Source organism: Pollicipes pollicipes, unplaced genomic scaffold (assembly GCF_011947565.3).
Source record: "Pollicipes pollicipes isolate AB1234 unplaced genomic scaffold, Ppol_2.1 Scaffold_6686;HRSCAF=7923_pilon_pilon_pilon, whole genome shotgun sequence".
NCBI lineage: Eukaryota > Metazoa > Arthropoda > Thecostraca > Pollicipedomorpha > Pollicipedidae > Pollicipes > Pollicipes pollicipes.
In genome coordinates, this window is record NW_023596921.1 from 27,966,351 (window position 1) to 27,982,455 (window position 16,105).

Below are 16,105 nucleotides of genomic sequence, written 5' to 3' on the forward strand. Positions count from 1 at the left end.
CGTTTTAGCCACGTTATCCACGTAAACGAAACATTGCTAGTTGGCTTACAGTAGTTATAAAATATTCCAGAAGGCAGCATTGTAATGCGAGATATGTCAAAGCGCACTTTCCGCAAGGACATGCACATCACTGGCTTCAAAAATAAGATGATATCCAGAAATCATGATGTGAAATATACCATCGGTCAAATGTTCAACAGATGCCAAGATTATTTTTACCAGGTGCACCACGTAACTAACATATTCACATATTAACACATGTGTGTACCCTCTCCAAAAATGGAGAAAATGCAGCAAGAGCTACTAACGATAAATTGCAAAAACTGCATCGATAGATCATCGCAAAACAGTGCTCCGCTGCGCAGCCGGGCTCCATTCGCGTCAGTTACGGGCTTACGGGCAGTGTTCCACAATACACCTCTTAGTCGCTCAGAAGAAAGCTTTGGACCGTTTGTGGCAGCACAGAATGCACACGACCATCTGCTGTCCTAACACGTCATATATATCCACATCAGGCGCACGTACTCACTGAGATTCGGGACAGAGAGCAGGGAGATACAAAACTCTATAAAAATCATGCAGCACTCTAGGTAAACGGAACTATAAAAGAGCAAGGACCCCGTGCACACATTACCGCCGAAATCGCAACACCAGGTGAATGATAAGAAAGGACTGCTGCATACAATAGTGACCATCGCGACAAACCTCCAATGTGACATTCGGCGCGGTAGCATCGGCTCAGCGTTGGCCCACGCACGTGTATCTTCTCGGCAGTTGTCGACGCACGTTGGTGATCTGGCGGATTGATGAGCTGGCCGGCGGCTCTACAGAGTAACAACAAGGCAGTGCGTGCGGGAACAACGACTACAAGACGCACACTGAGTATTTGGCAGTTTGTGCCAGTCACATGAGCCATCGTGAGATCGACGCGCTATGGACTTGGAACACTCGCGGAGAACTGGTGGGTGGCAACTGCACTGCGCCAGCGGAGGGCGGAGAGTGGTCACACTACAAGCTCACGGAAAGGTCACTAGATGGAGACAGAGTCGTTTTGAGGCGTCGCGCCGAGGAACTGGTTATCTGGAAGCCGGTTCTGAACGTCGGGAACGCGCACAATTGGCAGTGGGATGCATATCTGAGAGACGTGCTCAGTCCGACCCTCGGAACGACCTGACCGTACTCGGGCCTCCCCAGCCAAGTCTGTTACCCTGTAGTATCTCTTTATTGCTAGTGGCCGGCAGCGCGCCCTTTCGCCCTCACGTAAGGTCCAGAGGCCCCTCCTCGTCCTCCTCCGCCTCATGGTCCTTCTCGCGGCGCGAGCTGCCCTCTGCCGGCTCCTCAGCACCAACGGCCGAGCCCTCGTCTAGGCTGCGCGCCGACAGTCGCTTGCTCTGCAACTCTGAGATGACGCCCTTCATCATCATCTCGTGCGTCTCGCGGCCGCCGGACGGCTCGGGCGCCGCCGCCGCGCGGTGCCGGGCATAGCCAGTAGGAGCGGCCGACTCCGCCGAGCCGCGCCCGTACTGCGGCGCTGCCAGCCGGCCGAACGACTCGTCCGAGCCGGTGGCGGGCGCGGCGTACGCCGGCGGCTGCGGCCGCGTGCCGCCGCCGCCCGGCTCCGGCGGCGCGCGCATGTAGCTTGGTGCCGCCGGCGGGCCGGGGAACGGCTGGCTGACGGCCGGCGCACCGCCGGTGGCACCGCCTGTCGCGTCGCGCGGACCGGCGGCGGCGGCGAGACGTGATCGCGAGCGGCTAGGCGGCGGCGGCGGCGGCGGGCGCGGCCCAGGCAGGCCGGGGAGGCCGGCACGGTCAGCAGGTCGATTCGGGGAGGAATCGCGACTCTCTGAGCCACTGTCGGTGCCGGTAGTAGCTGGGTCGGATCGGTCCGGCGGCTCCGCCGCGTCCCGACGCGATGACGAAGGGGGGCGTGGCGAGAGACGAGAGCGACGAGCTGGTCCGACTCTCGCTGCCACTGCTTCCCGAACTGTCTGGAAAACGGCCGAGTAAAAGAATCAAGGAGCACCTTTGGGGGCGCTCTCTGTGCTTTGTGCGTGACGCTAGAGAGCACCTCCCAGGCTGGAAGCAGTGGTAGAGTGGCGAATCACGCTCATTCCTCGGCGAAGCAGGCTTGGTTTGGTTATTTGGATTTGACCAGAAGCTGTCATTTTATGGATATGGAATGAAGGAGAATGGATAACGGTGGGGCCAGGAGGGCTTTATTTACCATGTAGGGGGTGCGAAAAGTAGAAGCTAGTATACAGGCCATGTTGGAAGCTGTGCTGACATGCGCAGTGCACATGAAGGTACTCTGTGCCACAGGGCGATGGAGATGCCGCTTGATCGAATCCGGTGTATGGGCGAGGGTTATCAGGGGGTGATTCGCCAAGACTGTGCGTCTTATGCTTGACCCGTGTCACAAACACTAGCTCAAACACTGTTGAGTTCCATGGTACACAGAGCCTGAGCGCGGCAACATCGAAAGGCATGCTGGACAACTGACCCTGGCCGCACCCGCGGCGGCGACGGCGCCCGTCATCTGCGCGCGGGTAGGTCGACAGTGCTCCGCTTCGCTGCCGCCTCCGCAGCGCCGCCGCGGCCGCGCGGACCGGTAAACATTACCTGACTTGGGCGGCCAGATGGTGAGCAGGTACTTGAGGACGGAGATGGGCTTGTGGAAATCGATCTCGGTGCGGCCGATCTCCGAGTGCAGCATCAGCACGGGGCCGAAGCAGATGGCCACGTTCTGCGGCGTCATCTTGTTGCACTCGGACTGGGAGGCCACCAACCGGAGGTGGTCCATCAGGAACAGGAGCGTGCACTGTGGGCGGGAGGGGGGGGGGGGGATATGTCGGGTCATGTGACCAGGACGGCGGGGAGACACGATGCGAGTGGAGCAAAGTACGCTGGGTCAAATACAGCACAACACACAGAGGAAACGAGATCCTGAGAAGACGGAAGTATTGGTTGGTTTACTTTAATCCCGTTCAATTACTTAACGAACTCAATGACATCTGCCAAATTAATTGGAATTTTACGAAGATCTATAATTGCGGTAATAAATATACCGCACAGATATTAACAAAAAAGAGCATCGTTTTACAGCGATCAGTAATTTCTCATACGTTCTCAAAATATGTACTTCCTTGTACTCTCTCAACGAATAGTCCTTTCTCACACTTTCCCAAAACGCTTCAATGTGATTTGTTTCTGGGCGGAGTCGCGAGTCCAGAGCAGGCGCACCACAACAGCACTCACCCGGTTGACCTTGGGCAGACAGTCCAGTATCGAGAACATGAGCTTAGCGTTGCCTTCCGGGTCGTCGGGCAGACACACGGAGAGCGCATCACACAGCATCTGGTACAGACACTTGGTGAAGAGCGGCTCGGGCAGCTCTCGCAGGTAGTCCTTTAGCACGCCTGCCGCGGCGGAGCCCAACGGCCGGTCAAAATCACGCCTCCAGCTGTCACAGGCCGTCAGCTGCACAGACCGCTGAGCACATGGCAGCAATGTTCTGCTGTCTACCTTGAAAATGCGCCTACCATAAACAATAAAGAAGCGCGATGGAGCTCACGCTTTGCCGACAGGCTGGCTACCCTCTCGGTTTACTTTAGGTGGCGTTAAACCGCTGAGTCAACACAATAGGCCGTCAGAAGCAAATTACGCAGATCACGAGCAAAAAATGCCGGAAGCTCGTAGATGCTATGTAAATGTCTCTAAGTGAACTGGATAAGCCGATGTACAGATACTGTTTCAGGGCCTGGCTACTTAACAGTAAGTCCAGAAATGCATGACAATTGCAGAGCGATCCAGTCGCACACTCGGACAATGTTTGTTTGACTCTCTCAGGATTACATGCATTACCATTTCAAAACCTTTGTTTTCTCCATATCACTTTATCACCTACTTATGATGCAATATGACATACTTGTTTTCTTTGCTGCTCTCCCAAGCGCGTCCCAGACAAAGCGGATGTTTGGTGGCCTCCCGACCCTGCGGCGCGGCGTCACCTTCCCTCACCAGTGATAACGTTGATGTCGGGCACGTTGTCCGGCGAAAGGTCGACGGTGCGCGGACTCTTCTCGAACGCCTCGCGAAGCAGCCGCTTCTTTGTGGCCGAGCCGCAAAGCCGGTAAAGACCGATGATGTCCAGACCGCGGCGCTCCACCTCGTCCACGCAACGCTTGACGATCAATGGCACGTTGAGGCCCGAGTTCTCGCGCGCCACCGTCGTCTCGAGGTCGACGCCGAAGAGCGCCGACTTCCGCGGACTCGGCGTGCGCTCGAAGCAGCGCTTCGGCTCGGTGTAGCGCAGCTTGACGTAGAGGCTGCCGTGCGGCTCCACCTTGAGCGCCAACTGGTAGACGTTGCTCTCTCGCAAGAGCGAGGCCACACAGACGGAGCCCTTGTAGCAGAGCTTGTGCCGGAACTGCGGGTCCCAAGAGTAGATGAGGAAGTCGAGCTCGCGGTTGCTGATCAGGTCAAGCTCGAACGTCTCGTCCCAGTCGAACACCAGGTCGCCGGTGCGGATGACCGTGCGCGCCTTGTGCACGTGGTCGCACTCGAGCACGCAGTAGAGGTCGCGCAGGTGCTGCATGCGGCCGGCCGGCTTCAGGCCGCGGCCCGACAGCAGGTGCACCCACAGCATACCAGACGGGCCCTCCTCGGCGCTCGAGACCGACGTCCGCTCCGACTTGTATCGCAGGAACTCTGTCGGCCACCGTGGACGTCAGTCTTTCATAAACCATCGCTGCGGTACGTTTTGTAAACATTTCATATATTCTACAGTACGGAAACCCTGCAAGATTCACATATGAATAACTAAGCGATTTAGCACAGTATCACCATTCACTTCTATGCTGCTCTACGATACCACACTTAAGACTTTTCACAGATCGTTTAACACGGGGATGCCTTAGCCGGACATATCGCACCATCTAGCTCGCACCGACAGGCGATCCCGGCCGACCCCGCCGCCCCCTGACCCCTGCCTCACACCCACCGGCCGGGTTGATGTTCAGCACGGAGAAGCGCGAGGCGGCGCCCGGCTGCGGCGTCGGCGTCATGCTGCGCTCCTCCAGCAAGCTGCGCAGCCGCTGCGAGAGGGGCGCGGCGGCGGCCTCGGGCCCCGGCCGGCGCGGCAGGCCGGGACCCGCCGCCGCCTGTGAGCGCAGCGTCGTCAGGTGCGGCCGGTACGAGTAGTAGGGTGACTCCTGAAACGCAGAGGCAACGCTGGCCGGTGAGGGAAGGGAGCCGCCGATGCTGTCGGCAGTGTTCGACGTTGGTTCTTACTCCTTATCGTGTCATCGACACAAGTATGCTAAATGGTCTGTCATCCCGTGTTCCCCGAATACCGGAAAGTCTATCACTTCTACGCAGTGAAAGGTGTTGATGGTGAGCGACCGACTAAGCACATATAAGAAATTCACGTGGAGACTGGAGGGTGACTTCTGACCCACAGATTTGGCCATGTGGATGAGCGATATCCAAAACCAAGCAAATTGCTTGTTCAGAAAAAATTGAATAAGTCTTTATAACATTTGAAAACTCGAGGCCGATTCATAAAAAAACGTGGCCCGCCCGACTGACTTATTCGATAATTTGAATTAGTTGCTGTTGCACGCATGTCCTGTCTATTGTACGTCGGACTACTTCAGGGGCTGGGCGTAAACTTTCCAGGTTGAAACTTTATTAGTTTGGATTAGAGCCCATTCGGTCATTAATGCCCATTTCATAGCTTTGGGGTGAAAGTGAGTGGACAAGGTGGAACAAAGCTACAAGCATCTTGGGTTCTCCGCCGAGACTAAGTCCGCACATGGGCCCCAATACGGAGCACGTGCTCAGCGCTCGGACGGCGTGCCGTCAGGGGGTGCTTAGGCCCACTCATGGCTGGTGCACGTACCTGCCCCGGATAAACGGGCGTCGTGAGGATGCAGGATGGAACGAGATTGGGAAAAGAAGGACGGATTAACTTTGCAGATACCAATGGACGGCATTAAATGGCATGAAAAACTGCCTCCGCTCTGAACTGCCAAACGTTTCAAAATTCAGTTTCCAGCTCAATGCACCATTCACTTACTTTACGAAGGAGTTAAAGAAACAACTTCACTGTTCCCCAGTCCACCCCGCACTCGTGCCATGAAGCTCATGGGACCCTTCAGCGCTCACCTCGACGCCGCCGTGCAGTGAGTACAGCTCAGCGGAGACCCTCCAGCGCTCACCTCCACGCCGCCTTGCAGTGAGCACAGCTCGGCGGGTACTCTCCAACGCTCACCTCGGCGCCACAGTTCAGTGAGTACAGCTCGGCGGGGACCCTCCAGCGCTCACCTCAACGCCGCCTTGCAGTGAGAACAGCATCGGCGGGGACCCTCCAGCGCTCACCTCGACGCCGCCTTGCAGTGAGAACAGCTCGGCGGGGACCCTCCAGCGCTCACCTCGACGACGCTGTGCAGTGAGACAGCTCGGCGGGGACCCTCCAGCGCTCACTTCGACGCCGCCTTGCAGTGAGAATAGCTCGGCGGGGACCCTCCAGCGCTCACCTCGACGCCACTGTGCAGTGAGACAGCTCGGCGGGGACCCTCCAGCGCTCACCTCGACGCCGCCTTGCAGGTTTTCGGCGCTGAAGGTGAAGCGCACGCCGCGGTGATTGGGCGGCAGGCCGGCGGCGTCCCGCTGGGAGCGGATCCTCTCGTAAATGGCGCTGGTGGAGGGCGCGCGCGACAGCCACTGGCTGGCGTCCGCCGTCGCGAACCCGCCGGCCGTCCGCATGCTGGGTGGACCCGCTGTCGACCGACGGAGAGCGGAGCGTGAGCGGACGGCCAGAAGACAGGGGGTGGACGGCAGACAAAGGATGAATGGGCTGTGATTGGGAAGTGAGCGTGCGGTGGGCGGACGGTGGGCGGACAGCGAGCGCGATTGGTGGGTGGCGTAGAAAGCCTGATTGGAGGACGAAGCCCAAGTTGCGACGCCCGAAGGGCTGCACATCGCGACCGTTAACAAGTTCTGAAAGTCGTTTAATTAATTTTCCTGATTCGAACTCCCCTGCGAAAACGGGCTTTGCAATCGCCTGGGGCCGTCCGATTTGTCGATGGTCTGTAGTGGAGATGGCTCTGGATCACAGCCGGGCCTCGTGTACGAGCTCAGCCGAGTTCTTGCGAGCAAGCATAGTGCCGCCGCCTTTTGCTTGCAATGAATGCGATGATGATCACTGCATTAGCTTGCATAATATTGCAACGATGATCACTGACTTTTTTAGCGTCAATCAAAACAAAACTGGGAAACGTATAAGCAGCCGAGCTTAAGCAACAACAGTGACAAATTGAATGCTGCCGTGTGGTTAATCATTCACATCAGTTTACGGATCGTTTAAACATCAGAATACGCTCATATTCAAACGAAGCGCGTGTAATTAAGAGTTCAGACATTTTAACTGCAAACTTCAAGCAATGAAACACATGTTAAAACGATTCAAGCAACTGAAATGATTGCCCACATCTCTTTCAATAAGGAGAACATCGTCAACAAACATACTTCACATACCGTTGCGTACACTGACCTTCGGTCGCCCCCCCCCCCCCCCCGGCGGTGCCACCGAGCCGGCGCGGCCTCACCTCTCCTGGTGAGCAGCTCGGGCGCGCTGACGGCGCCGTCGCTCTCATCCTGGCTGTCGGCCGTGCCCGCCGAGCCGTACCCGGAGGCGTAGCGCGGCCGGCCGCGCAGCGCGCCGCGTCCGTCGCGCGGCAGCGAGTTGCTCCGCGGCCCGGCTGCGGCTAGTTGCTGCGGCCGCGTGCGGTGGGTCATCGGCGGCCGGCCGCCCACCACCGCCTCCGAGTCGGACGCGTAGTCGAGCGAGGCCGTGCGCCGGCGCATGACACTCAGCCTCTTCATCGTGTCCGTGTAGCGCAGCGGGTACTGCAGCGACGAGGTCTTGAAGTTGGGCCGCATGGCCGGCGGCATGGAGAAGTCGCCGGCGTCGGCGTCCGTCATCGGCAGGCGCTGGTCGCTGTAGGTGCGGGTCACGCCGCGGCCACGCTCTAGGCCACGGCCGCGGCCGCGGTAGTGGCCGCCGCCGCGCGGAAGGCTGCCGTATCCGCCGCGCCGCGCCGCCGCGTACAGCGACTCGACGTTGCCGGCCAGCGAGTCGAGCGGGCCGCCGTGCACGCGCTCGGCCAGCGACTCGAGCGTCTTGGGGTAGGCGCGGTCGTAAGGCGAGTAGAGCGGCTGCGAGCCACGCGGCTGCTCGGTCACCACCGGCGGCGGCGGCTGGTACGAGGCCACCGAGCTGGCATCACTGTGCCACGAGTCGCTCGGCGGCAGACTGCGGCTGGCCGGCGCCGCCGCGAACTGTGATCGCCGCGTACGACCGTACATGTCGGCGTAGCCGGTCGGCGTGCCGTCCCGGTGCACCAGCGAGCGCGTGTAACCGTACGGCGACTCGTCGGCGCTGCGCTGGCGGCGCGGCGGTAGCGGCGGCGGCGCCGTGGACGGCGGCGGCGGCGCGCGCTCCGTCTCCTCGCACTCGTCCTTCAGCTCCTTTTTGATGACGACCACGGGCGGCGGCTTGGGCTCGAGCCGCGCCATCGGCGGGCTCTCCACGCCGTGCTGGTAGCGCCGCTGCCGGGTGGTCAGAACAAGCCGCCGGGGGATCGACATGATGATCACCACGTCGTCCAGTCCCATGCGGGTCACGTCCACCAGGTTGACCGCCAACACCTCGTCGCCGACGCGCAGGCAGCCCGAGTTGTAGACGGCCGACTCGAGCGCGATCCGCGAGACGAACACGCCGTCGGCGCGGTCGGCGCCGTTCCCCTCGCGGATATAGAGGCCGAGCGTCTGGCCGGGCCGCTTGACGATCTCGACGAACTGGATCGTGTGTCGACCGTCCTGCGGGGGCGGCGGGGCACACGCGGTGAGGGCGCTGCAGATGACGCCGCAGGTTTGCCGGTGACACGCACGGAATAAACGGCGAGGGTTTTGAGTGAATGGTCAATGGCCGAAAATAACTACATCAGTTATGATAACCACGGTGGTGCACAGGCATGATGACAAAATGGTTTACACCGTAAAGGACTTCATACTCAATGGGACGAGGGCCGGTGATGTAAATGTGCAACTTGATAGCCGCACGTGTAACTTCGAACAGACGTGACAGGGGATACCGCATCCCAGTGGGTCATATGTTCCAGTTCTCTGTTCACACTATCTCTGCAATGAAACGACTCAAGCTATCTAAGCTGGCAAACTTTCAACGTGCTGTCAAAGACCACTTCTATCAATGTTTGACTGCCAGGTGCAAATGGTGGCCATCCCTTTTGTTTGCAGCGCCTAGCACCATGACACTGTTGCGGAGGGTTAAGGTACGGTGCTAGCGAGTGCTTCCAGTGAGACAAAATGTGGCAGTATGGCGATGAAGCCCAAAGCAGGTGTGCGTCTGAAATGGTAGGGAGCCTGCAGAGCATTAGCTAATCAGCGGGCAAGAACACATTAGGAGCAGTCAGTCGCAAATGGCCCACCTCATGCGATACCGCAAGGCCGTCGCTGTACTTGTTCAAAAAAGGACTAAGTTAAGTTAACTTGAATTCATGTGTTTCTCGCATACGGGAAAAATCAGAGCAAAAAAAAAACAGCGGATCGGCGCAAAAGTAAAGAACATGAACCCCAACGCAAATCCCGCAGTAAAACTTAAAAGCACAAACACACACACACACACACACACACACACACACACACACACACACACACACACACAGCAATAAAACTCAAAATCATCGACATAACAGTAAAATTAAATCTGTAAGTCGTTACGAATGAATCATTGGTCGCCCTTTTCCCTAGAATTATATTTAAACCTAGCCCTGGGCGTGCATTGATTGCGGCTGGTCCCCTCGACGCGCATATATTCGACCGCTCTCACCAGATGTCATGAGTTACTTGGGTTGTGATCCTTCAAATGTTAGACTAACTGACGAATCCACTAGCACCTCCTGATCTTTTGAAGAGTATGCTGATCTGCTCATCACCTGAGCCGTTTATGAAACCTTATGCCAATGAGCCACTCAGTCCTCGCGGAATAAACCGCGGAATAAACTTAGCTGCAATTGCACAGGAATGCGAGGATATTAACGTGTAACGCAGCCAACGCGAAGTCTCTTACGGCACACATCCTTCCTGTTCTCTGCCGTGGCTTGACCCTTGAACCTCATCACACGCGCCTCATCACCGCGAGTTTGCTGTGGCTGTTAGCCACAAGTGGCCCACGGAACCACCCTGGCAGCAGTCCCGCACGAGGACTGGCCCAGAGTAAAGAATACCCTGTGCGTGCTCAGACTCGGTAGCGGGGACCTCCCACGATGACAGCAATATTGCTCAATAGCTTACCCACCCCCTTAACCACGCAGCTCTGACCTAGTCATCACTGGGTGATAGGGCTCTAACCAAAACCAAATAAAACTTACTATAGGCATGAAGCACTGTCTGCACCGGTAAAGGAGTGGTGAAAAGGCATTTTCCTTGGTTTTCCGGCTGTAGATTTGCAACTGATCAGATCGTCTTAAAACTTGGTGAATTGAGTCCAAAACTACAGATACCTTCCTTTAATCAATTACAGATAGCTTCATAATATCAAATAGGGGGTGCAATTAATGGAGGCTCGAGGGGTGCCTGGGATCAAGGAATGCTCTACATTTTCGTGAGGCCGACGACGCGATGAAAATTGCATATATTTCACGCTCTATGACAGCAGGTCCAATTTCTTAGAAGGCGTACCTGCAGATGAGGCATGCTGACACTTGTCAGTTCGTCATGACCAAATCCAGACAACAGAAAGTGGTGGCGGTTTGCTTGATCGTCCTAGATTGAATGATATTGAGGTCTCTGTTTCATCATTTTATATATTCGGCGACGAAATGACGCAAAAAATGTTTCTGTTTGTTTTTGAAAAGCCACTTTTCATCTAAACACCTGGCAAAAGTGATTGCTTTTAATTTATTTGCATCAAACTCATACATTCTCCTTGGATTTAGGTGGTTTATGTAGTGAACGCTTATGTAGTGAACTCCAGCATGCTTCATTCTGAAATCTAAGAAAGAGGCTAAAAGAGAATACAGAAGTCTGAAGCCGCACAACCAAGGTCCTCGGGAGCCTTGCAGGGAGGGGAGAGGGGGAGGGGGAGGAAAGGATAACACATATATCATTTGCGGGCTGCTTGTTAGGTTGTGCTTGTGGGTTATGCCAGCTGTGCTCCGGCATTGGGAGTTCTTTACTGAAAACATATGCCTCCGAACCATCATGCAGTCTTCTAAGAAAGCCTCTTCACTAAACCATGGGATTAAATCACCTCGAACGGATTGCCCAAGCGATCTTCAAGCACTCTTCCGGCACACACCTGGAGAGCGAGGAAGCGCGTCGCACTCTCGTACGCCTTCTTGGAGAGCCGGTTGGGATCAAGGATGCGGACGAGCATCTCGCCGCGCTTCTCCACCGCCTGCAGCGCAGCCGCCGTCGACGCGTCCATGTCGTTCTCCACCGTTTCGATCTGGCGGAATATCTCCGTCGAGATACCGCTGACCTGGAACGGTCAGGTCAGTGCGGTCAGAGGGTGATATGAGACGGAGCACATGCAGCGAGGGCGACCTGCGAGGCAGCGACGATGGTGAGAGGCTGGTCCGAAGGGAGCCAGAGCTCTCCTGACACCGACGTGAAGCTCTCATCGGGTTGTCGCGTTGACAAGGGGTGGTAAGGGTAAGACGATCACATGGTCGGAGCTGAGGTCAGTGCTCCGATATGGCATGCTCAGGAGAAGGGATCACTACCTCCTGCGGGGTTTATCACCAACACGAGTCGGTGCCGTAATTAGTTAAGCCGCTTGAACATCTTACACGAACACTTTATCCGGTGCCGTTTTTACCAAGTTAGCTCCGCACATCACAGTGGTATGCACCCAGCCCACCGTTCTCAAGCGTGATCTTGTCGAACATTTGGCCTCGTTCCGAGCGACCGCAGTCTCTACTGATGGCCTCCCCCATCCCGCCTACTCCGTGCCGCCTGACCATGCAGGTCACGCTCCCCAAACCCGCCACGGCAGCGCCAAGCCGTCAGCGGGGCGTGAAGGCAGGCGCGAGCGGCGACACCCCGCAAACGACCCCGGGATGTCTCTGGGCGCCCCAGGGCACCTCCGCTGGAAAGATTGCGCCATATCTCAGCGGTACGGAAGTCGGAGCAATCTTGCCGACTACAGTCGGTTTATGCATTTTGCAGACAGGTTGTGCAAATTTGATGGGGCTGGTTGAGTTCCGACGCGAGGCTAAGGCATTTTGGTCGGCAGACAAAAGTAGCAAATTAAATCAGCTATTATGATTGAACCATGCATTCATCCGAACTTCATGAGATAACTCAAATGCATGATTACGAATAACGGTACATATTCGAAGCTTCGGCCAAACCAAATGGCTTCAAGCACCGATTTTAGACTTTGAGAACATGCGTGTTTACGAGATCGGTTCTGCAGCCCGCAGAGAACCATCACTCCACTTGAAAATATCTGCGAGCACACAACGCCGCGTGTTATATCATCATGTCAAGAATGGTAAGCCACTTACCGCCTAACGTGGTAAATGCCATGGTAAGTGGCGAAGAAGTGCAATCCGTGTACATAATGGTCTCAACGAATGCAATTAATTAGACGTAGGACGTAAGGGGAGCCCACCAAGCGGAGGCAAGGCACCTCTTGCAGCGGCGAACGAAAATGGCGTGTGAAGTAGCGAATCTCCTCATAACTGGAAGGATGCTGATTATGCTTGAGCAAAATTCCGCCCCGATATATATTTCCGTGTTTTATAAAGCATATCTGGTGCTCAATGATGCGATTCACTTATGTCGACATTGGAAGTTCCTAGATAATGTTCTTCGGGTCAAATAAGGTAAAACAAGGTCAAACTCCAGCTTGGTATCCGGGCGCGAATTGACAGACATACACCGTGTGCTGTAACATTGTACGTGCTGATCTACTCACATTTGCTGTGAACACGTCATTAGATTGTTATGAGTTTAAATCGTACTGAGGTGCGTGAACTTGCAGAAGTCCTTATGAAACGCAGCCGTAAGAACTCACGCCATGACATGCATGCTTCCAAAAGCAACAATGACTTACATCTAAGTATAACGAAGCCGAAAAAGGAATTGAATTTGGCAGAAGCACGATTTTTTTTCAAATTGGAAGGCAACTGGTGCTAACTTCCCTTCAAGTGTAAGACAGTCGGGCGTTTTCGCTGCGAGATACCAAGCCGGCATTAAAGGCTGGATCTCCAAAGTGCAACATTTGTCGATGGGTTTTTGGGAACAGAAATAAACCCTGTCGCCGCCGTCCCTGTTTTATGCAATGGATTTCTCATAAACTATGCGCATAGATCAGTTTGAACTTTGAACCCTCCAGCTCTGCCAACGATCTTGTCGTTTTCGGGCATAAACTGACCGCCAGATCATGAAGTCCTTTTTTCGTTAGGAAGAATGCCGTCAATGGCGCATCCAGGAACGGGAAAGGGTAGGTACAAGAACAGGAAGGGGCAGACATAAGGTACGCACGCGGTGCAGCGCGTGTAGTGCACCTAAACGAGATGCTGCATAAACAAATGGGTTGAAGCACCCATGTGGTGTGTTTTGCGAGGCACAAGAGCAGTTTCTGTGTTGTTGGCGGATGTAGGAATGTGCAATTAGGAGGAAAATTTTACCCACGGGTACGCTTCTCAACCTACCCTGTTTACTTTGCCAAGAGACGGTTAGGAATGCTAAACACAGTCAGAATTTAATGTTATCAAAAGAAGACCTCGAAACGTCAGTGGTGGGGTGAGGTATGCTCTGAAGGGCGAGAATCTAAAGCTTTTGAGTAGTGCTGTTGTAATGGTGACAAGGCCAGAAGGATTGAAACCAAGGTGTACACGATCAAAGAGATTGAAAGAACGCATCGCTTAAATAGGTCGTCATTAGTGAATGTAGAAGTGTACAAAAACGGACAATTCCATCAACACTCAACATATGTCAAAACCTTGATGTGACCTTACACCTAGACCGCCTGCCAAAGTAGAAAGCGGAATGCCCCTATCTATGTGACCTGACACCGTTCTTGATTCATTTTGTAATGCACTCTAATCATTTGGTTGCATTGGTGAACGCATGTTGTAGCATAGGTGCTTGAATAATCGCATAAACTCGACATCGAAAGACTCTTATTCCATCTGTGTTGACCGACACCGAACTTGTCCATACCTATGCACTCTTACCTAACGTTTGGCCGATGCATCTGATGCCAGCGGTCAGAACAAAACAAGGCCATAACCATATTGCTTGACAGCTAAACGCTAGGGAGATGGCCGTTCCAGCTTCTTCCAATATAATTGCCAAGTATCACTTCTGCTTAAGGAAACTTAAAAACTTAAGGAATGCTTAAGGAATGGGAATGCTTAGGAATGGAAGGAATGCTTAAGGAATGCTTAAAATTAAAAAAAACTTATGCACTGCTACTCGTGCACGTGAAACGTTTTACCTGGACGTAATAGCTGACGACATAGCAAAGACAGCTAAGCACCGAGGTTCATCCCATTATCACCCCTGCATTCATTCCAGACAACCCATACGCATCAGACTTTACATAAACGTGATTATTGTTGATGAAGTTGATAGTATCATAACGCATTTTAGTCGAACGTCGACAGGATATAGTAAAACACGCGGGCAACGCGTTTGCCGTGAGCAGCCAGTAAGGCGTCACCACATGCCTCCCGAAATTGCTCTCAACTCATTTTCAGCTGACATAGTGACCTCAAATTTGACGAATGGTGCAAAATATAATTTGATATACAGTCCCAAGGTTTCGGAGCGCTAGCTCTAACAGTTTTGAATGGGGTCGTAAAAACACAAAGATGCTTAATGCGGCCTCATACCAAGGCAAAGTTAAGCCAGCATTAAATCCACTCTGATGTGCCATCCTATCACAAACGTCTGAGAACTGTTATTGTCTGGTGCTCATTTGGCCCGCATATACTACGAGTCGTTGCAAATAAATAAACCTGCAGAGCCTTGACTGTAAAGGATTAGGCTGTGTCATAACGCACAATATTTTCCAGCGGCTGAACTGAACTTTGCCGCGCCAATGGTCTCGCTGATGACTGCAGCGTGTACCAAGAAGCAGCGTTTACCAAGAGAGCTTGAGTTTTCTGCACGCCACTGACGCTGCATTACCCAATTTGAAAAGCAACTCTTCGCGAACCGATGGGTGTCGCCAATTTATCTTCCTGTGAACCTGTGTATCCAGTGCGCAATCTTCCCTTTAATAGTGAAGGGAGAGTGGGGGAGGGGGATGTTGACGAACCGTGACTGAAGCGCAACAGGGGAGGGGCTTAAACAGTGTAACGTTAAGTTCCAGAGTGGCTGCCAAGAATGCTAACATTTGAAATGAAGGCGTAATAACTTAAAGCCGGGTACATTAGGTTCACTCCATTCCCAGCATCACGTCTGTCTTTTCGCACCTCTAGTTCAATTCGGGGCCCAACAGACGGCTCCTGTTTGGAACGTTACACTTACCACAGCGTGACCAAGACCGAGATTTGAACCTGTGTATCCAGTGCGCAATGAAAGGGAGAAAGGGATTGAAAAATGATAAAAAATGTCTTGCGTGGGTTATGGGCAGTCTCTGAAGTAAGCGCTGCAAAGGTTCTGACCAGGTCGCCAGAGATCTAAGTTTTATAAGTTTCTAAGGCATGTTTCATACCTTCTCATTTTCCACAGAAGTGGTATCTTCAACGACCAGCGCGAAACATTCTAGCACTCCGCCAATTGATTCACAAAAGGTTAGATACCAAACGGAGCCAATAGCAAACCACCAAGTCGCCGAGCACAGGCCTGATGCTGAGCACACTAGGGTTTGTTGTGGCCTTTGAACTGACAGACCAATTTTTTCAAATCGAGTAAACATGAATAACATGTTTGCAACCCGCATGTACAATAGAACGCGTCAACTAAATGTCTGCGCTATGCATTTCAAACAGGGCGCAGCAGGTTAATGTCTGCGCTTTTCACGTACAACAGAGCGCAACGACTACATATCTGCAGTTTGAAT

The 16,105-nt window shown here is 54.1% G+C and overlaps 1 protein-coding gene across 1 annotated transcript in view; it reads right to left on the reverse strand.

Moving 5' to 3' along the window:
* Positions 1-1,256: 1,256 nt before the first annotated feature.
* LOC119108147 (rho GTPase-activating protein 100F) overlaps positions 1,257-16,105 on the reverse strand; it is a 36,287-nt gene continuing 21,438 nt past the window's right edge. Inside the window, exons 4-13 of the mRNA XM_037231725.1 lie at positions 11,381-11,563; positions 7,608-8,880; positions 6,589-6,779; positions 5,154-5,210; positions 5,000-5,117; positions 4,018-4,707; positions 3,256-3,416; positions 2,620-2,818; positions 1,677-1,984; positions 1,257-1,451 (exon numbers count right to left, since the gene is read on the reverse strand). Of these exons, the coding sequence (XP_037087620.1) occupies positions 1,257-1,451; positions 1,677-1,984; positions 2,620-2,818; positions 3,256-3,416; positions 4,018-4,707; positions 5,000-5,117; positions 5,154-5,210; positions 6,589-6,779; positions 7,608-8,880; positions 11,381-11,563 (3,375 nt within the window). The remainder of the gene's footprint in view (positions 1,452-1,676; positions 1,985-2,619; positions 2,819-3,255; positions 3,417-4,017; positions 4,708-4,999; positions 5,118-5,153; positions 5,211-6,588; positions 6,780-7,607; positions 8,881-11,380; positions 11,564-16,105) is intronic.